At 32.6% G+C, this 21,574-nt stretch overlaps 1 protein-coding gene and 1 non-coding gene across 2 annotated transcripts; both read left to right on the top strand.

The window, feature by feature from the left end:
- Positions 1–289: 289 nt before the first annotated feature.
- LOC135924714 (pre-mRNA-processing-splicing factor 8) lies at positions 290–19,685 on the top strand. The gene is made up of 47 exons (XM_065459820.1): positions 290–350; positions 397–577; positions 619–787; positions 898–1,062; positions 3,744–3,959; positions 4,095–4,307; positions 4,435–4,560; positions 4,831–4,936; positions 5,083–5,285; positions 5,401–5,520; positions 6,416–6,605; positions 6,969–7,088; positions 7,317–7,451; positions 7,497–7,706; positions 7,822–7,938; positions 8,491–8,607; positions 8,716–8,969; positions 9,038–9,164; positions 9,432–9,624; positions 9,904–9,970; positions 10,205–10,325; positions 10,734–10,898; positions 11,249–11,322; positions 11,537–11,683; positions 11,868–12,081; positions 12,205–12,321; positions 12,712–12,959; positions 13,059–13,238; positions 13,558–13,693; positions 13,942–14,111; positions 14,230–14,359; positions 14,407–14,553; positions 14,644–14,804; positions 14,899–15,096; positions 15,236–15,345; positions 15,494–15,621; positions 15,808–15,963; positions 16,042–16,203; positions 16,432–16,590; positions 16,965–17,098; positions 17,279–17,409; positions 17,466–17,699; positions 17,860–17,957; positions 18,176–18,316; positions 18,479–18,618; positions 18,847–19,064; positions 19,305–19,685. Exons 2-47 carry the CDS (start codon positions 406–408, stop codon positions 19,457–19,459), a joined length of 7,194 nt encoding a protein of 2,397 aa, XP_065315892.1. The 5' UTR covers positions 290–350; positions 397–405; the 3' UTR covers positions 19,460–19,685.
- On the top strand, positions 1,320–1,416 carry LOC135925601 (small nucleolar RNA U6-53/MBII-28). The gene has a single exon (XR_010571686.1). It is a non-coding gene; the product is annotated as a small nucleolar RNA U6-53/MBII-28 (small nucleolar RNA).
- Positions 19,686–21,574: the final 1,889 nt, after the last annotated feature.

Below are 21,574 nucleotides of genomic sequence, written 5' to 3'. Positions count from 1 at the left end.
TTTATAAAATATTAATACACAGAGAATAAACATTAAATTAATCTTCACTTTACTAAAATTTAAAATAACCTGTATGAAATAGAATAGTTAACAATTCACAAAAACCTTATTTGATAAAATTAAAAATATTGATAAACCAAAAGTAAAATATAGAAAAGATTCTTTTATATAATATTGACTATTACTCTCTAAATTGGATTAATATCTAGATAATCTTCTAATAACTATATCTAAATATTTAATTTACATGTATTAAATTATTTCAATTGTAATAATATCAAATATTGCTGTTTGTGTTAAGCATGCATATTGTTTATGAATGAATGAGTTATTAAACGTTTAAAGTCAAAGTACGTGAAAATTAATACATTTAAAATAATTTTATTGTAATTTAAGAAATAATAAATGTCTATAATACCTCCTCCTTTTCCGCATATGATGCCAGGAGGTAGACCTCCTATTCAACCAATAAATGTGATACCTCAACATGCTATTCAGATAACTCCTCCACCAGCCCCTAAACCTCGGGCTCAACAGATACCTGAATATTTAAAAGACGAATACCTACAAGATAAAGGTAATTATATTACAATTTAATCTTAAACATTTGTTTTATAGCAAAGAAATGGCAACAATTGCAGACTAAAAAATATGCTGAAAAGAGAAAATTTGGTTTTGTCGATAACCAAAAGGAAGATATGCCACCAGAACATATAAGAAAAATTGTCAGGGATCATGGGGATATGACAAATCGCAAATATAGACATGATAAAAGAGTATATTTGGGGTAAAAATTATTTGATATCTCAAAATTGGTTACAATAAGATTTTTAAAATATTTTATTTTTATAGATTGCCTAATTTTAATATTTTTTTATTATTTAAATTTTTTTATAGTGCACTTAAATACATTCCACACGCCATTATAAAATTAATGGAAAACATGCCAATGCCTTGGGAGCAAATTAGAGATGTTCAAGTACTCTATCACATTACTGGTGCCATAACATTTGTCAATGAAATCCCATGGGTTATAGAACCCCACTTCATAGCACAATGGGGGTATAATTAGATAATATTTTTTAAATTGATAGGACTTTTTCCAGAAAAACTCATACAAATTTTTTTAAACTTATTTTTATTTTATAAACTATTCTATCCTTGAAATATTTTAAACACTGCTTATAATATGATATAGACCTATAATTCTGAGGTAGGATAAACAACGCATATTAATATAATAGAAAGATAAATTTTCTCCTAAAGTAATACCCAAGTATATTTATATTCATTATTAGTTTTACGATGTTATCACAGCAAATCAATGATGTTAAGCCATGCTAATACTTATACAAATGGGAGTATTTTTAATATTCACATTTGCAAATGAGTTGAAAATTTGTATTTCTGAGATTTGCTTTTTTGAATTTTGTTTAAAAAAAATTAAATGACATATGTCAACTTGAAGGTTGAAGTTTTTTCCATTCTTTAAGTTGGAAATTTACAGTTATAAATTAAATCCTTATATAGTAAATTATCACCAAGGTTTACAAAATCTTCATTAATAAAAATTAATTTATTTTATGAATAATTTTATTTTTGTATGTAAATAAAATCGAATATGCATGTGTAATCACTTGGTTTGTAATTATTAAAAAGTTATATTTTCATATGAATAAATTTTAAAGTAAGAAGTTAATTTTATTGCACAAATTATTATATCCTTTTTTTCATCAGGGTTCACCTATATATATATATATATATATATATATATATATACATTAAACAATAAACATTAATGCTAAATAGTAATTAAGGTGTATAAATTAAAAATATAAATTTATACAAATTAATCATTAAAATACATTATTTACAATAACCATTGAAATAAATAATTATAATAATGTTATCCACCAGGCTTTTACAATATAAATTTATACAAATTAATCATCAATGGTATTAACAATAAAATGAAATAAATAATATTAAATACCAGGCTCACTAACTATTTACAATATTTACAGCATTTTGAGATTTATCAATATCTCAAAACAGGGTATACATGGGCCTAAATCTGGGTTGGATCGTATATTTTAAAACGCCATTATTAGCAATAAAAATTATTAGGTGCAAATGATACCTTTCAGGTTATATATATTAATAGTAAAATATAAGTTTAAATTTATAGTTTTTAAAAAAAAGAAGTTTTATTACTCAAATGAGTTTTAGGTGGGCCTGAAATATATATATATTTTTTTTTATTATTAATTCACCAAGAAGAGGAAATGCTGTCACAGATTTACCTTATCGATTAGCCATAAGTTGATCCACCAGTAAAGATAATATTACATTATTACAAAAATCATGGGATTTTTGGTAACTACCCATTAATACTTGTACCAATGAAGGAACATTTTATTCCTTAACAACAATAAGAACATACCAGAGAAGTAGTTTTGTTAAATGACCACCAAATTTGACATTGTTTAAAAATGGCTAACTCAATATTTTAGCCTGAGATTTGGCTAATAGATGTCCAAATTTTTGTGCCATCTATGAGATCAAAAAATATTGAATCAATATTAATTAAACAGGACAAAATAACACATCATCTTAATTTAACAATATTATAATGAATTCTTAATTAACATTACATCAAATTATTTACATACTAAATAAAATTTAACAATTAAATAAAATGTTAACATTGGAAAATGACTATTATTTAAATAAAAGCAAATAAAAGAGAAAATTATATAAACTTTGAACTTGTTCATCTATCCCTGTCCGATGGCAAAATATTAGATGGGTTTCCAAATATTCTCTTCTCTGGTGATAAGAGGAAACATCCCATTCGGGATTACGCGCTGTCTCCCAGTTCTCTAACTATCGAAAATATCCGATCTTAACAGTCGAAAGATGCAATATCAGGAAGTATTACCATCTTTCAAATCTTCATATCACCCCCCCCCCCCCTCCAATAGTTATTGGGGCTGGGCTCTTAGATCCCCAAGGCTACAATCTATTTAAAGATTTTAGATACAAAAGATTCCTAGAGTAATGAGGATCATGATTCTTTTAAAATTATACAGTCAGCTTTAATCGTGGTTTCTTAGATAACTGTTTATATTTTTCTTCTGAACTAAATTAAATTCACTTCTTATTAGTAATACACATACTTTCTATATAAATATGTATATATTGTCCATTTGAGAGTGTTTTTATTTTAAAATTCATAAAATAATAATACAATTTAAATGAAATATTTTTATTTCTTTATCATAGTAGACATTTTATAAAAATATCCATATTTATTTATTTATTATCCCTTTAATACAAGTTCCTATTTGGAGTTTTTAAATTCTTTGTTTTGTTTTTAAGAATACATTTTCATTATTTTTCCTATGTTTATTCATACTTTCTCTCCTACTAATCTCACTTCTTTTTCCCCCATACTATTAATATTTATTATATATTAACATAACATCTTATATTTTCCTAGTTTTTTTAAAATATATCTTACGCTAAATATTTGAAATATATACAGTGAATGGACAATTTCGATTTCTAAATAGTTTGAATTTTTAACAAATAAAACACTTTTTAATACAACTTAATCATCCTTCTGGTCATAGTTTATTTTATTTATTTGAACTCCATGTGGTTTGGGAGGAGAATTTTTCTCATTCCATTTCTAATCTTCATTTCTTTATATACCCACATTTACCGCCTTTTTTCAACAGCTCCATGTGGATCATGATGAGACGCGAAAAGCGGGATCGGCGCCATTTTAAACGTATGCGTTTCCCCCCTTTTGACGATGAAGAACCCCCATTGGACTATGCGGATAATGTTCTCGACGTGGAACCGTTGGAACCTGTTCAGATGGATCTGGATCCAGAAGAAGACAGGGCCGTTCTACCTTGGTTTTATGGACATAGGGCACTCGTCGGAACAAAGTTTTGATACAAAATTTTATATTCTAATTTAGGTAGGTTAGTGATCACAACCATATGAGCTTTGATTTGAACCTTGATTATAAGAATGAAACAACAAAAATAAAACAATAATTATTTATCTATTATTGTTTAAAGGTACATAAATGGTTCGACTTACAGGAAATGGCAACTTAGCCTGCCTATCATGTCCACCTTGTACAGACTCGCGAATCAGCTGTTGACCGACTTGGTAGATGATAACTATTTTTACCTCTTCGACCTGAAGTCCTTCTTCACCGCAAAAGCTCTTAACTTAGCTATTCCTGGTGGGCCCAAGTTCGAACCCCTAATCAAGGATTCCCAGATCCAGTTATAACCCATCGCTTTTTACCTGTTTTTAACTGATCTTTAAAGGAAATTTTTGAATAAAGGAACTGCAGTTTAACTCAGTTATTTTAACAATTTAATCGTACAATTTATTTTCTTGCAAATAAAGGGATGAGGACTGGAACGAGTTCAACGATATCAACAAGATAATTATCCGACAACCAATCAGGACAGAGTATCGAATAGCTTTTCCATACCTTTACAATAACATGCCCCTCTACGTTCATTTATCTAAGTAATGCACTCACTACTCGGCTCCATTTCGGAAAATGACCCGGTCAAGATTTTTAGCCAAAATAATATTCTCGTAAGCCAGGAGATTTTGCTCATATGTGACAGAAAGGTTTGAACCTCTCCTTTCCAAATCTCGAGGCTAATATTATTGCGGCTAAAATCATAGTCGGGTCGTTTTTCGAATCGGACCTTTTTAACAACCCCACTTACTAAGATTGATAACTGCCCATAACGTAGTTTTTATTTGGGTTATTTATTTCAATTTACTCAGGTACCACATGCCCAATGTAGTCTACATCAAGACCGAGGACCCAGACTTACCTGCCTTTTACTTCGACCCGCTGATCAACCCCATTTCCCACAGGCACACCTTCCGAGTAATTTCCATTTTCCTTCTTCCCTTCCCTCTCTTCTTTCATTAATTCATTCAGTCGTGTTTCGTTATTTGTTTAATTTCCCATGTTTCCTTTCATTTGTTACCACTTTTTAAAATAATTGCGCTCCTTTAAAACGTGGTGTTTAGCAACAAGAAAACTCACAACTGCCGACCCCCGAGGAGGAAGAAGCCTTCACGCTTCCACCCTTCTTCGAGCCCGTTCTCAAATCTCTTCCCCTCTATACGGACCACACGGCTAATGGTATAGCCTTACTTTGGGCTCCACGACCTTTCAACTCGCGTTCGGATAGATGCCGGAGAGCCATGGATATACCTCTAGTCAAGATTTGGTAAGGAATGTATTAGGAATTCTGAGAGAAAGGGGAGTTTGTTAGTAAGAGGACTAAACGGAAAAAAAATGAAGATCGTTTAACATTGTTTAATTTTTGAAACGAATCATTTTAGGTACAGAGAACACTGCCCGGCTGGTCAACCTGTCAAGGTCAGGGTCAGTTATCAGAAATTGCTAAAATATTTTGTTCTAAACGCTTTGAAACACAAACCGCCAAAATCACAAAAGAAGAGGTTACCCTTTTATTTCATTTATAAAAAAAATAGATTTAATGTCTAACTTTTTAAATATGACAATTTTACTCATCAACTTAACTCCCAATGACAAAATGATACCTAGACTGACATGTGTATACATCAACCGAAAAACTTCTGGGAACGCCATTTTGGTTACCCCATATTATTATTAAAAATTTTAAACGAGAGGCCAATTTATTCCTTATGTCTGACACAAACTTTATTAAAGTATTGCCCGATCATCGGGATAATAAGCAAGTTTATCAATTTAATAGTAATTTTTAACATGAGAATAATTACTATACATGTTACCAAAATGGCGGGTCCAGCTGATTTGCATTCAACGACGTTTTCAAATGCATTATCACGAATGGATCGTCAGTCTAGGTATTATTATATGTCATTGTTTACTCCTCAGTGGCGAGGTGGAGAAGTTTAGCAAATGAAAATGTAGTTCTTTTTGAAATGGTTTTTTTTTTAAATCTATACTAAACTATGTTTCTATAAAGTTAGTTTCATTTCGTTTTTCTGTCGAATAGATTCCTAATTTTGAGATGTTGTTTGCTTACATTTGGACTTGAAAGATTGAAATAAATTTATTATCGTTTCGATATTTAAATTTTTTTTTAGAGTAATATTTTAAACGTTTTTAAATAATAATTATTAGCTATTTATTTTTTTTTTTCCCATCAAATTTCCCTAAAATCTTTATCAGAATTAGTATTTGAAATATCATAACAACATAAATGATAATGTATTAGATATGACAAGGGCCATTTGAGAAGTTACAATGCCAGGTTAGGTTCTCTTTCTCTCTCAAAAGTAGGATTACTTTAAATTACCAATTATGTAAATTTACTTGCGCCCCCCCCCCCCATCTCCAACCCGATAGATATCTGTTCCGTTCTTTCAAGGCCACCAAATTTTTCCAAAGCACGAAATTGGATTGGGTCGAGGTAGGTCTTCAGGTTTGCAGACAGGGCTATAACATGCTCAACTTGTTGATCCACAGGAAAAGCTTGAATTATTTGCACTTGGATTACAATTTCAATCTCAAACCAGTCAAGACGCTGACCACCAAGGTATAAAATTAAGGAGGAATCAATGATAACTTTAAAATAGTTTGGGATGTTGTGTGAATCGATTAACGGGATAAATAAGATTAGAAATGTAATATAGCAGGATAGAATTTCTCAGTCTAACTGATAGGGCCATATTTTTTGAATATTTAAACTAAGCGAGATAAAACTATGTATAGAAAATTTTTTTTGAATTTTTTATTGACTTGTATGATTTGATTTTGAAGAATGTCAAAATCAAATTAAAATTAAAATTGCAAGAGATTACCAAATATATTATAAATGATTTAGAAAGAGTATCAATATAATACAGATCATAAACAGGAAATGGAATATAAATTTTTTGTATATATATATATATAAAAGGAAAGAAAAAAATCGCGTTTTGGAAACGCTTTCCATTTGTGTCGAGAAATTTTAAGGCTCACCAAATTAGTAGTAGACGCTCACGTCCAATATAGGCTCAATAATGTGGACGCTTTCCAGGTTGAAAATTTTTTTTAAATCCTATCAAAACAAATAATAAATTCATCCAATCGAAAGAGAGCTAAAAAAAAGCCCCCATTTTTTTTCGTCTAATTTAGTCATAGATGCAAGTTGATTTAAATAATAATATGCAATGAAAAATCTTTCCTTTCTTTACGATTAATTTATAATTTTCTATTCATTTTGTTTGTATGGTTCCATTCTTTTACTATAAAAAAAATATATAAGCTTGCTGATGGTTTGCAGTACATATTTTCCCACGTCGGTCAGCTGACCGGCATGTACAGGTACAAGTACAAACTCATGAAGCAAATACGCATGTGCAAAGATCTCAAGCATTTGATATACTACCGATTCAATACGGTTTATTTTATCACATAAATTTGATGTTACAATATAATTTTGCAGGGTCCGGTAGGAAAAGGTCCGGGATGCGGTTTCTGGGCAGCAGGGTGGCGGGTGTGGCTCTTTTTCCTGCGAGGGGTAACGCCCTTGTTGGAAAGGTGGTTGGGCAACCTTCTTTCTCGTCAATTCGAAGGGAGACACTCTAAGGGCATCACCAAGACAGTCACCAAGCAAAGGGTCGAAAGCCATTTTGACCTGGAACTCAGGGCTTCCGTATATTCCTTTTAATTTTTTTTAGTATTTCCTGTATTTCTCTTCTTTTTCCATATTCTTTTTATTTTATTCCCCATATTTTTGGTTCCTTCACTTTACACACGTTAAATTTTAGGTCATGCACGATATCCTAGACATGATGCCAGAAGGTATCAAGCAAAATAAAGCCAGGACCATTCTACAGCACTTGAGCGAGGCTTGGAGATGCTGGAAGGCCAACATTCCCTGGAAGGTTAAAAAGAAAAATTATTAAAAAAAATACAAACATCCTAACTTTTTACCCTTACCACATAAATATCAGTTCTACATATAATAAAAAACAAATCCATGATTACATAATTTAGATTTTCGATATTTATTTAATCATTTATTTTATTATAATGTTATTAAAACCCTAACCCTCTTTTCTCGCCGAATTGATTAATTAATCTCATCAAATTCACATGTTACTATCCAATTAGTAGCCAATTTTGTTTTGGCTAGCTAAATTTCGGAATCATATTATTTCAGAAAGCAATATGAGGAAAAATGGGGTTTGATTTTTTTTTAGAATTAAAATGTATTATGAATTTTATTTAAAACTTTGTATCTTTTTAAATAATTTGAATAATTCATGGTAAATTAGTTGGCATGCTTGGACAAACAATTAAATTGGTAAAAAACACTTTGCGACTTAATTTAGCTGAGCTAGGACGAGGTATTAGGAAAATAACGCAATTCCCTAAAATATTTAAGAGTAGGTTCATTAAATTTTAATCCATGCTTATTTTTTTTTTATGTCAAGGTTCCAGGCTTACCACTTCCGGTCGAAAATATGATTCTTCGGTACGTGAAATCGAAGGCCGATTGGTGGACCAGCACCGCCCATTACAACAGGGAACGTATAAGAAGAGGAGCCACTGTACACATACATTAATTTATTTCATTAATTTACTTTGAAGTTATCTAAAGTTCATTTCGATTTTTCAACCTTATTTATTTCTTTCCTTCTTTTATTTATGAATGCTAGGTTGACAAAACCGTGTGCAAAAAGAATCTGGGTCGTTTAACCCGCTTGTATCTGAAAGCGGAACAAGAGCGTCAACATAATTACTTAAAGGATGGTCCTTACGTGAGTGCGGAGGAAGCTGTGGCGATATACACAGCGGCCGTTCATTGGCTGGAGAGCAGACGATTTAGTCCAATTCCATTTCCTCCGCTGAGTTACAAACACGACACGAAGCTGCTAATTCTCGCGTTGGAGAGACTTAAGGAGGCATATAGGTTTGCAAATTGTTTTTTCTAGAATAAAGTAGACTTATATTTGCTAAATGACAAATTTTTTTCCATAGCGTGAAGAGTCGTTTAAATCAATCCCAGAGGGAAGAGCTTGGATTGATTGAGCAGGCTTACGATAACCCCCACGAAGCCTTGTCCCGTATTAAACGGCATCTTCTTACCCAGAGAGCCTTTAAAGAGGTTTAACCATAAAAATACTCGATATAATTTCAAAAATAGTTTTTTTATATAGGTTTTATCCTATAGTTATTTTATATTTTTAAGGAATTATTCATGGCATGAATAGGTTTGTATAGAATTGTTGTTCCCTTCTTAGGGATGATGAGGATTTATGAAATAAATTGATTATTTACAGTGAGTACGTGGAATGTAACTCGTTTTTAAAGGAGGACAAATAAAGAGAAAGGAAATGAAAATCTGTACCACATTTTGATAAATATCTTACAGGTGGGAATAGAGTTCATGGACCTCTACAGCCATCTGGTACCTATCTACGACGTGGAACCACTCGAAAAGATAACTGACGCGTATCTCGATCAGTACCTGTGGTACGAAGCGGACAAGAGGCGGCTCTTTCCACCTTGGATTAAGCCTTCCGACTCCGAACCGCCCCCTCTTCTTGTCTACAAATGGTGCCAAGGTTTGGTATATTTTTTTTAACCTCTTTATTCTATTCCTTTTGGAATTGTGATTTAAAGAGGAAAGATGGTGACGATAACATAAAAAATAACGAATAGGTTATAGGACGATTGGATTTAAATCAATTATGGCTATCAAGCTGGCAACGAGATCCTTTTTTTTTTCTTTTTACAGATGGACATTTGCTTTTAGGAATGTTTAGAAGGAATAAGCGAAAAAATGAAGCAGAAAATTAAAGGAATGCAAATACGATGAATAATGATTATTTTGTATTTTAAAGGCATCAACAATTTACAGAACGTGTGGGAAACCTCTGAAGGAGAATGCGATGTCATGCTGGAGTCAAAGTTTTGAATAATATATATATTTTTTTGAAAATTAAAATAGGATAATTTCTTTCTCTCTTTCTTTCTTTCTTTCTTTCTTTCTTTCTTTCTTTCTTTCTTTCTTTCTTTCTTGTCCTTTAAAGTCATAACAAATTTTAGCTCCGACTATATTCACTCTTTTTTTTTGTCATTTGATTCATTTATTACTTTTTTAAAAAGATAAATTGTAATACACAAATATTTAACTCTTTGAAGGTTCGACAAGATGTACGAAAAAATTGACCTGACGTTGCTTAACAGGCTCCTCCGCCTCATAGTCGATCACAACATTGCCGATTATATGACGGCCAAAAACAACATCGTCATAAATTATAAAGTTTGACTTCATTTCTTTCCATTCCTTTTCTTTCCATTCCTTTTCTTTCCATTCCTTTTCTTTTCTTTCCATTCCTTTTCTTTTCTTTCCATTCCTTTTCTTTTCTTTCCATTCCTTTTTATTTTATTATTAATTTCTATTTTTTTTAAAAAATATCTTTCCTAGTGTTTTAAACGTTTATGATGAATAATGTCATGCTAATTCCTATGTAGAAGGGCCTTAATTTATTTGGCGCCTTTCGCATTTGACGAAAAATATCCTTGCACTGAAAACGTTTACTTTGAAATTTCTTATTTTTCCCTTTTATATTTGTTTGTTTTAATAACTTTTCCTTTATTCTTATTTTCTTTCCCATCTTTTTCTCCTTCATTTCTTAATAAGTGATATACGTGTACATATTTAATTTAGGACATGAACCACACCAATTCCTACGGTATCATAAGGGGTCTTCAATTTTCTTCCTTCATGACCCAATATTACGGACTCGTTATGGATTTGCTGATCCTTGGACTCCACAGGGCCAGCGAAATGGCGGGCCCACCACAAATGCCCAACGACTTTTTGACCTTTCAAGTCAATCTCTCACTCTATCTTTTTTTAAAAACCCCAAATATACATTTTATAAGCGTGATAAAAAAAAAATTAGAAATTAAATCGAGTGTTTTTATAAGATTAAAATTAATTTGTCGTGTTTATTATATATATATATATACACCCTCCAATCACTTTTTTGCAGAATCGGTTAAAGGTCTCCAAAAACCCCTTTTGGATCTTCCAGAGTCTTTATTAACCAGTCTCATATTAATTTAAGATAATTCTACGAGTGGAGGGGGGATTCTGTTCAAGTAATCATGTTGATTGTTGAGTCTCCATCATAAATTAGATGTATTTTTTAAAATATCTTCACGATAATTAATATATAGGATGTGGTAACGGAAACATCTCACCCTATTAGGCTTTACTCCAGATACATTGATAAGATTCACGTCTTCTTCCGGTAAATTTTATTTCATTTCCTATTTTATTCCTATGATGATCTAAAATTGTTCTTTAAATCTCTTTTATTTATAAATCAACCACCAGGAAAATTAAAACTAGTGTAATTAATTTGGTTATTTCATGATTTATCTTGAGGAAATTCTCTCGACTATTTATCCAAATTTAAGATTCAATTTTCATTCCTTCTGATTCTTCCTCTTTTCTAAATTAAGGTTCACCGCCGAAGAGGCGCGCGATTTGATTCAAAGATATTTGACGGAACATCCTGACCCTAATAACGAGAACATAGTCGGTTACAACAATAAGAAGTGCTGGCCAAGAGACGCCAGGATGAGGCTCATGAAGCACGACGTTAATCTGTAAGTCACGTGATAAATGGAATTTTAAAAAAGGAAGTAGGAGAGAATAGACAGGCTAAACAGGATATGTTTTTGTTTTGGTTTTTTTTTTATCGTAGCCCTAGAGAGAGATCAAAAAAACAAAATAAGCTAGAGAAAATTATTCGGTGGCGAATTGCGTGTTTATATACCCTATATGTTACAGAGGCCGAGCCGTCTTTTGGGACATCAAGAACCGCCTTCCCCGTTCAGTCAGCACCGTGATATGGGAAGAAAGCTTCGCCTCGGTCTATTCGAAAGACAATCCGAATTTGCTATTTGATATGAGCGGGTTCGAATGCCGGTTATTACCCAAGTTGAGGGCCCTCGTCGGGGACGAGTGCACCCACAGGGACGGAGTCTGGAACTTGCAAAATGAGGTCGGTTTTTTTTTAATATTTGGATTTATTATACCATTTTTCGCATTTACTTGGTGATGCCAATAAGATTGTATTCATAAAAAAAAATTAATTCTAATTAAACTATTTTTCAAAAAAATGGAGGTGACTAAGGAACGCACAGCTCAATGCTTTCTCCGTGTGGACGACGAGAGTATGCAACGCTTCCACAACAGAGTCAGGCAAATTCTCATGGCATCTGGATCAACTACGTTTACTAAAGTAAACATTCCTCTCACTTTGTTCATTTGCCCGTCATAAATTTTGTTTATTTTTTTTCTATACACGCAAATTTGATTAATAATCTATAGATAAGTTGTTATATCTATTTATGAATTAAAACATTCTCTAATTATCGTTTATATTTTGGGCAGTGGTTAATATAAATTTGGGTGTCGAAAATACTTGGCACAAATTTGGCAACTTAATTCAAAATTATCCGTTGAAATTTATTACAGTTAAATTATTCTGAATTTGATTTTATATATATAAAAAAAGTTTTTATTATTCATATAATTACACAATAAATTTTCCCAAAGTTCCGTTCCCAGAACGTGTTTACAAAAACGGGACAAGGCAGAATGCTTTTCTTATAATTATCGTTCATTATAGATAGTAAACAAATGGAACACGGCTTTGATTGGCCTCATGACTTACTACCGTGAATCTGCGGTCAACACTCAAGAGCTCCTGGATTTGCTGGTCAAGTGCGAAAACAAGATTCAAACCAGGATCAAGATAGGCTTGAACAGCAAAATGCCCAGTCGTTTCCCCCCAGTTGTGTTTTACACGCCCAAAGAGTTAGGAGGATTGGGGATGTTGAGTATGGGTCACGTGCTCATACCCCAGTCTGATCTCAGGTTTGCATTTTGATTAGAATGAACCACTTTTGGATGTTATAAATATACTTACCCGCTAAAAGTTTGGTCATTATTTATTATTCCTATACTCACTTACAGATGGATGCAGCAAACCGATGCGGGCATAACTCATTTCCGGTCGGGTATGAGTCATGACGAGGATCAGCTGATTCCCAACCTTTACCGTTACGTGCAGCCTTGGGAAAGCGAAATTGTGGACTCGCAGCGAGTATGGGCGGAATACGCCCTTAAAAGGCAGGAGGCCAATGCCCAAAATAGGTTTTTAAAACATACATTATGGTATGATATGTATTTAATGAAAGATTAGAAAATGAATTTCAAAATGAGGAATAATGTAGAAATATTCATGAAGAAAAATTATATATGGTTCTGTTAGAATACGGTTGCATTATCAGTTATTATGATATTTGTGTTTCCATAAATTACATTATATAATTTATGGATACATTTTCTCCTATTTCAATTTATTTATAGAATACGTGGCTTGGCATTGCTATAATACAATTCATAATGCATTCTCTTAAATGAGGATCAAATTTTTATTTTGATCCAATCTTTCGTTACTATATATTTTTAGGCGTTTAACGTTAGAAGATTTAGAGGACAGCTGGGATCGTGGCATACCAAGGATCAACACATTGTTCCAAAAAGATAGGCATACCTTAGCATACGATAAAGGATGGAGGATTAGAACTGATTTTAAACAATATCAGGTACATAGATGGCAAATAATATTTTTTTGGGGGAGCTAGTGTTGTAAGTTACTTTTTATAAAGCTTAAGCTGTTACATTCCAAAAAAAACAATTATTTTTTCCAAAAATGTAACTATATTTAGTAACACTAGTGGGAAGAAATGAGAATAGAAGCAAATATTGGAATGAATGAGTAATAAATAATGTTAGATTGATAAATTTAATAATTTAAAAATCGAATTTTCGATTAAAAACAAAACACCAAAAGGTTCTAAAACAAAATCCTTTCTGGTGGACCCACCAAAGGCACGATGGCAAATTGTGGAATCTCAACAATTATAGAACAGACATGATTCAGGCTCTGGGAGGTGTCGAAGGAATACTAGAGCACACCCTCTTTAAAGGAACCTATTTCCCGACCTGGGAGGGACTTTTTTGGTTTCATTTCTATAATATTATTTTTGTAAAGACTGTGGGAGAAGGACAATAAAACCTTATTTGCATAAGATAAAAAAAATAATGGCGTATCCCACATGATGTGACTTATTTTATACAGGGAAAAGGCAAGTGGCTTCGAAGAATCCATGAAATATAAGAAGCTGACCAATGCACAGAGGTCCGGTCTCAACCAGATACCCAATCGACGTTTCACTTTATGGTGGTCGCCTACTATCAACAGGGCCAACGTATATTCATTCATTCATTGGTCAACATAAATTATTCTATTTTTCAGGTGTATGTCGGTTTTCAGGTGCAACTCGATCTAACGGGGATCTTTATGCACGGAAAGATTCCCACTTTGAAAATTTCTCTCATCCAAATTTTCCGGGCACATTTGTGGCAAAAAATACACGAATCCATAGTTATGGACTTGTGTCAAGTCAGTTTCTCTATTCCTTTATTTATTTTTTTTAAGACAATTTTTTTTTTTTTTTTTTACAAACACGGAAATTTTTAAATTTATGAATAGGTGTTCGACCAAGAATTAGACGCCCTCGAGATTGAAACGGTGCAGAAGGAAACCATCCATCCCAGAAAGTCTTACAAGATGAACAGTTCTTGTGCCGATATTTTACTATTTGCCGCTTATAAATGGAATATATCTAGACCTTCACTCCTCGGGGATTCCAAGTAATACTTAATTATATTTTTTCTGCACTCACTCTTTCAAATTTATATATATTTTTTTTAACCTATTCCCTTCTTTTTCTGTAAATTCTGTAAGGGATGTCACGGACGCGTCAAGCGGTGGTGGCCAAAAATACTGGCTTGACGTTCAACTCAGGTGGGGTGACTACGACTCCCACGACGTGGAACGTTATGCTCGCGCCAAATTTTTAGACTACACTACCGATAACATGAGCATCTACCCCTCACCGACAGGTTGCTTAGTAGCTGTGGATCTGGCTTATAACCTTTACAGGTTACTAATACTCTATATAATAAAACCCACTGCTTAACCCATTTTTTGATAGGCCACTTTTTATGCCTATGAAATGGGTCTTATATCACATTCCATCATTTCAATTCATTCAATATATTTATGGAATTTAACCATATAGCGCTTATGGCAATTGGTTTCCAGGGATCAAACCACTCATTCAACAAGCCATGGCAAAGATTATGAAGGCTAATCCTGCTCTTTACGTTTTGAGGGAACGCATCAGGAAAGGTTTACTTATTTTCACTCTTGCCAAGCTTGTAATAAAATTGACCATTTTCTGGTCAATTTAAGGCCATCGTGATATTAGACCTAAAATTAAAACGATAATCTACCTTTTACCGTTAGGTTCAATATATTCACATATTTTGTCATCCAGGTCTGCAACTCTATTCCTCGGAGCCGACTGAGCCTTACCTCTCTTCACAAAATTACGGGGAACTCTTCAGCAATCAAATCATATGGTTCGTTGACGATACCAATGTTTACAGGGTCACCATACACAAGGTCAAAAAATTGATTTTATTACTGAAGGACAGGTTAGGCCACGTGTGAATGAAAATTTAACCAATCTAAAAAGATAATAAATTTTTAAATAAATGAGGACATTTAAAAGGGATTATAGTTAACCAATATTTATTTTGCGAGCTTTTCTAAAGGCCTAAAAGAAATAAAAATAACAAAAACATTTAGACGTTTGAGGGCAATCTAACCACCAAACCCATAAACGGCGCCATTTTTGTATTTAACCCGCGGACCGGTCAGCTGTTTCTCAAAATTATTCACACCTCGGTTTGGGCTGGTCAGAAGCGATTGGGTCAGCTGGCTAAATGGAAAACTGCGGAAGAAGTTTGTTCTTCTAATTTTATTTTTCCCCTTGTTTTTTAAGGTAATGAATTAATCCTATCCTTTAATTATGTTATAAAGGTGGCTGCTCTAATTCGCTCACTCCCAGTCGAGGAACAACCCAAACAGATCATAGTTACCCGCAAGGGCATGTTAGATCCGCTAGAAGTCCATTTGCTCGATTTCCCTAATATCGTTATTAAGGGGAGCGAATTGCAATTACCGTTTCAGGCTTGTCTCAAAGTAAAGTTCTAATGCCTACCTTTCCATTATTTCAGTTTATAACACGTGGTTTTTAAGTGGAATAAGGGCGAAAGTCTTTTTTCTCATATGAATGTATTTTTACAACCAATTTTATAAATGCTGGATAGATTTAAATAGAAGAGCCACCGCCACGACGCTCTATTGCTATGGAACAATTTATATAATTTAATGGATTATAAATTTATTTATTAAATGATTTATTAACAGATCGAAAAGTTTGGCGATTTAATTCTCAAAGCTGGGGAACCACAAATGGTGCTGTTTAACCTTTACGACGATTGGCTCAAGACCATATCTTCCTACACAGCTTTCTCTAGACTCATTCTCATCCTCAGAGCTCTTCACGTCAATAACGATAGAACTAAAGTTAGTTAGCTTGTTAGAAAGTTTTATCCGATATTTCGCCCTAAAAATGATCGATCCTTTTATCTTCCCCAGATTTTTCTTAACAAATTAAGTTTATTAGCAATACCCATAATTTAGTTCCAACCCCATCTAAACTTCTCTCTGATTCTCCCAATCATTAACCTGGCGATTGTGGGATCAGTCGATAATCTAACATGGCTTACTTCATTCTGTTCATACACATGCTTATTGTGTCTTTAAAACATTTCTAAAAAAGAAATATGATTTACTAGTCCAAAAATATTTGGAAATACTTTTAAATGGCTCCCTCCTAACCCATTCGATCTCCTAATCATTCATGAGCCCTTATACAATATCCTTATTCTTTTATTTAGGTTATCCTCAAGCCTGATAAAACTACCATAACCGAATCCCATCACATTTGGCCAACACTAACTGACGAGGAATGGATTAAGGTGGAAGTCTCCTTGAAAGATTTAATTCTCGCTGATTACGGAAAGAAAAACAAGTAATAATTTTTTTGATTAAGGGGAAAAAAATATTGAAAATAGAATGGAAAGCGAAATAAATTGAATAGAAGAAATAAAGAAGGGAAAAGATTAAAAAAAATAACGAATAAAATTGGATAAGTAAAGATAGAAAAATAAAAAAAAATTTGTTTAATTTTTGTTGCAATATTATTTTCCAGTGTCAATGTGGCAAGTCTGACTCAGTCAGAAGTACGCGATGTCATTCTTGGCATGGAAATTAGTGCCCCCTCTGCACAACGGCAGCAGATTGCAGAAATCGAAAAGCAAACCAGGGAGCAGAGTGGAACAGGTAATATTTTTTATCTTTATCTTATCTCTTCATTTTATTATATTTTCCTTATTAAGGCGTGGCCGAACCTGACAAGCAACAACACCTCACATCAATCACGACTCGAACTGTCAACAAACATGGAGACGAAATTGTTTCGGCCACTACGAGCCAATATGAAGCCTCGGCATTTGCCAGCAAGACCGAATGGCGGGTTCGCGCGATTTCAGCCACACATCTTAGACTTCGTGCTGCACATATATATGTTAGCGGCGTGACAGAAGGCGGAGCGTTGGGCGGGGAGGGAGAAAGTAAATGGAAATAAATATGTATTTCAAAAAGAATGATAGGTATAAATTGAAGTGATAAAAATATAAAGAATGAAAGAAAGAACGATTAAAAATCTAATCCTTAATCGAACAAATAAAGATGAATGCTTTTATAATTTATTCCTGTATATTATTTGATTAGGTAGGAGATCTGGGGCCAGTGGATTCAACAATTACACTTACGTTCTTCCAAAAAATGCCCTCAAAAAGTTTGTTTGCATCTCTGATCTTAGAGCTCAGGTTAATTCATCATATTAAAATTTTTAAATATTTATCAGCGGCGTTTTCAATTTTTTATACCATTTCTTACTTAATCTTCTAAAAAGAACGATAGTAATTTGCTTATTAGCATCATACATAATACACCCGGAGCTGTTTTCAAAGATCAGTGACTTCTACGACTAGTTGTTAAAAAACTTTTTACTTTATAAGGTAAGTTATATAAATATTATTTTCAGATATCTGGTTACATGTATGGGGTAAGTCCGCCAGATAACCCACAGGTCAAGGAGATTCGTTGCATAGTTATGGTTCCTCAATGGGGCACTCACCAGACTGTCCACCTTCCTAACGCTTTGCCTGACCATGAATACCTAAAGGTAAAATCATTTTTCCCTGTCATATTGTATTCCATAATTATTGTAACATAGTGTTCTAAAATCTTTCACAAGCTTACTTAACCGTTTATAGCTGCTTAAATTGAAAAAAAAGGATTAATAAATGCTATATAAATAAAACGATGGAAAAAAAAATATTATTAGGAAATGGAACCTTTAGGCTGGATCCATACTCAACCTAACGAATTACCCCAGCTATCGCCTCAAGACATAACTTTGCACAGCAAGATTATGGCTTCCAACCCAGAATGGGATGGGGAGAAAACTATTATCATCACCTGCAGGTTAATTCATATTAATAAAAAAATTAGTATGCTCAATTACTATAATTTATATGCACCTTGAAGGTTGTGTGTTCAATTCTAGCCATAATAATGGTTAAATTTTACTCTAGTGGTCTGTCTTGCTTGGTTTGCGCGAGGTGTTTAGAAAATTGTATAAAGATTGAATAGAAAAAAAATTTATGAAAATAATATGAACAAAATAAAATAATTTTGTAAACTTTAATTCAGTTTCACTCCAGGGTCTTGTTCCCTGACAGCGTATAAGCTTACCCCCTCGGGCTTCGAATGGGGGAAAGGAAATGCGTCCAACCTGCTTTCCACCGATCTCAACAACCCTAAAGGCTACAGCCCCGCACACTATGACAGGGTCCAAATGCTCCTCTCTGATAGATTCTTGGGATTCTTTATGACACCAACCTACGGTTCCTGGAATTACAATTTTATGGGTAAAATCCGCAAGTTTTCGTTATATAATATAAAAAATATTTTAGTTGACTTCTTTTCTTTTTATTGCTATAAATAATATTGATTTTTAAAAATCATCTAATCCCTATTTGGTTATCTCACACCTAGAAGATGGATTTAAAAAAAATATCAAGTATAATATGATTAGAATCTGTTCAAAATCCAATTATATTTCAGATATTCAATTGGCATAATATTCATTATTTTTCTTATTTATTTAGGTGTTAGACATGACGTTAACATGAAGTATGAACTGGCTCTGGCTAATCCTAAAGAGTTTTATGATGAGGTCCACAGGCCTTCCCATTTCCTTAATTTCTCTTCTATAGAAGACACCGAGCAAGTCGTTGCAGATAGGGAAGACGCCTACATATGACGGATGTTCATCCTCGCAAAGCAATCATACATTATTAACTTATTTGTAGATCATTTTTTTAAATATTCATTTTCCATTTTATATGCGTTTTTTTTTCACTTTAAAATATCGTGTAATATATAATATATATCGATTTATTATATTAGTTTTAAAACTATAAATGACTTCAACTTAATGTATTCTGGAAAAGGTTGTACATCATTTGGAAAATAAAATTGATTTTTAAATGTGTCAAGCGAGGAACATTTATAATAATTTTATATAATATGTTATATAGTGATTTGTATATAAATATAACTAGCTTTATCAATCAATATTTATTAATTCTTGCGGGAATTTATGTCTTATTGAAAATAATTATCGAATAAATTTTTTAAAAAAAAGAGAGATCAAATGTTGCAAAATTTGCTAATATAAGTTTACATATCTTTATAGTAAAAACTAAACACTTTTACCTAAAAGGCGATTAGCTTATTAAGGACGAACGCTACGTTATATGTAGGTAGTGCAACTTATTTGGTCATAACTATTTGTGACATCGATTTTTGTCTGTCAACATATATCCATCGGGCTGTTTGATTAATATCTCAGGATCTATTTTCTCTGTTTATAACATGATTGAACCCTGTCTATGTTTTTTGAAATCTAAAGTTCTAGGACAACTTAAAGTAATAAGTTTGGTTAATTCATTAAATGTTATATTTGGATTTATCTTATACATTTTTGATATTCCCTTTCGATATTTTGATTTTCTTTCTATACAATCTAAATAATTTTATCTTAATTGCACATGTATCAAACAATTAACGAATATAATTATCTATTGATAAAAAGAATGGCCGTATATTTTATTAATATTATAAATCCTGAAAGTACACTCAAACATTATAAAATTTACTAAATCCCTTTAAAATCTGGGTTTGTGCACACAGCGTTTGGGTTGGCTGAAAAAAAAATATTTGTCAGAATTTGATTCAGTTATCGCTTGGAGTCAAAACATATTTTTCGCCTTTATTCGATATTACTTATACAAAAAAAGGTGTAATATAAATTATAAATAATTAAAAGTCAATTAGTGTTTATAAAAGATGAAATATCATTCAACCAATTAAAAACAACTTTGTAAAATGAGTATATATAAGCTATTGCAATCTATTTGACTATCCTTTTAGCCACCAAATATCATTTCCTAATAGTTTGTACAGAGCCAAAAAGCTGACTTTATGACCTCTACTTCTTGTGCTAGAGGAAGATGACGACGACGAAGAAGAACTTGATGATGAATGGTGGTAATGGCCTACGAATTTTTTTCCGTGCCTCTTAGCCCTGCTCAACACCGCGCTACGCTTTTTCCTATCTTTGCTAAAATTAAACAAAGGTGTTTCCGAAGGTTCTAAAGTTTTAAGGAAATCGGGAAATTTGGCATCACCCTTGGGCAAACTTCTGCCTTTGCCACCATTGTCGGCACCATCTCCTACGATATCTAACTTGGTGATATTCGAATAATTTTTATCATGGTGATGTGATTTTTTGGGATCGTCATTGAAGATAACGTATTCACTCTTTTTATTGCTTCTCGAACGTTCACTCTTGAGGCGGTATAAGACTCTTCCGTACAATTTAGCCGCTAAGATGGTCAATATCTTCGATAAAATAAATAAATAACCATTATATTTCATGAAAAAATAAATTAAAAAAATTGTAATTATAGGAATAAGGGATATCCAGTCCCTTATAAATATAGAAATTGGAACCCTACAGCTGGCCTATGTTTTCTGATCCTATTCGAAAAATAAAATTGTTTCGACCGATTTCGACTATAAGAAATATCATGTTCCGACTTAAAATATATAACGAACTGATCTTAAAAAAATGAAATGTGCAATCAAGAATAGCAGAATATTTACGAGCACTGGTGTATTTTACTGGTTATTTTTATTTAAAATAATATTTAATAAAAAGCATTTGGGAAAACAAAAATAGGTTAAAATTTTGCCAAGATCCGAGCTAGGAATATTTTGCTACACGGAAAAAAATAAAATTTAGGACTCGATCGAATTCCAGAGTATATTTGAACAAATCAGAATGAACCGAGGTTCTGTCAGATGCGCATGC

Source organism: Gordionus sp. m RMFG-2023, chromosome 2 (genome assembly GCF_954871325.1).
Source record: "Gordionus sp. m RMFG-2023 chromosome 2, tfGorSpeb1-WG-v2, whole genome shotgun sequence".
In the NCBI taxonomy this organism is placed as follows: domain Eukaryota; kingdom Metazoa; phylum Nematomorpha; class Gordioida; order Chordodea; family Parachordodidae; genus Gordionus; species Gordionus sp. m RMFG-2023.
This window is presented reverse-complemented; position numbering and strand designations above follow the sequence as displayed.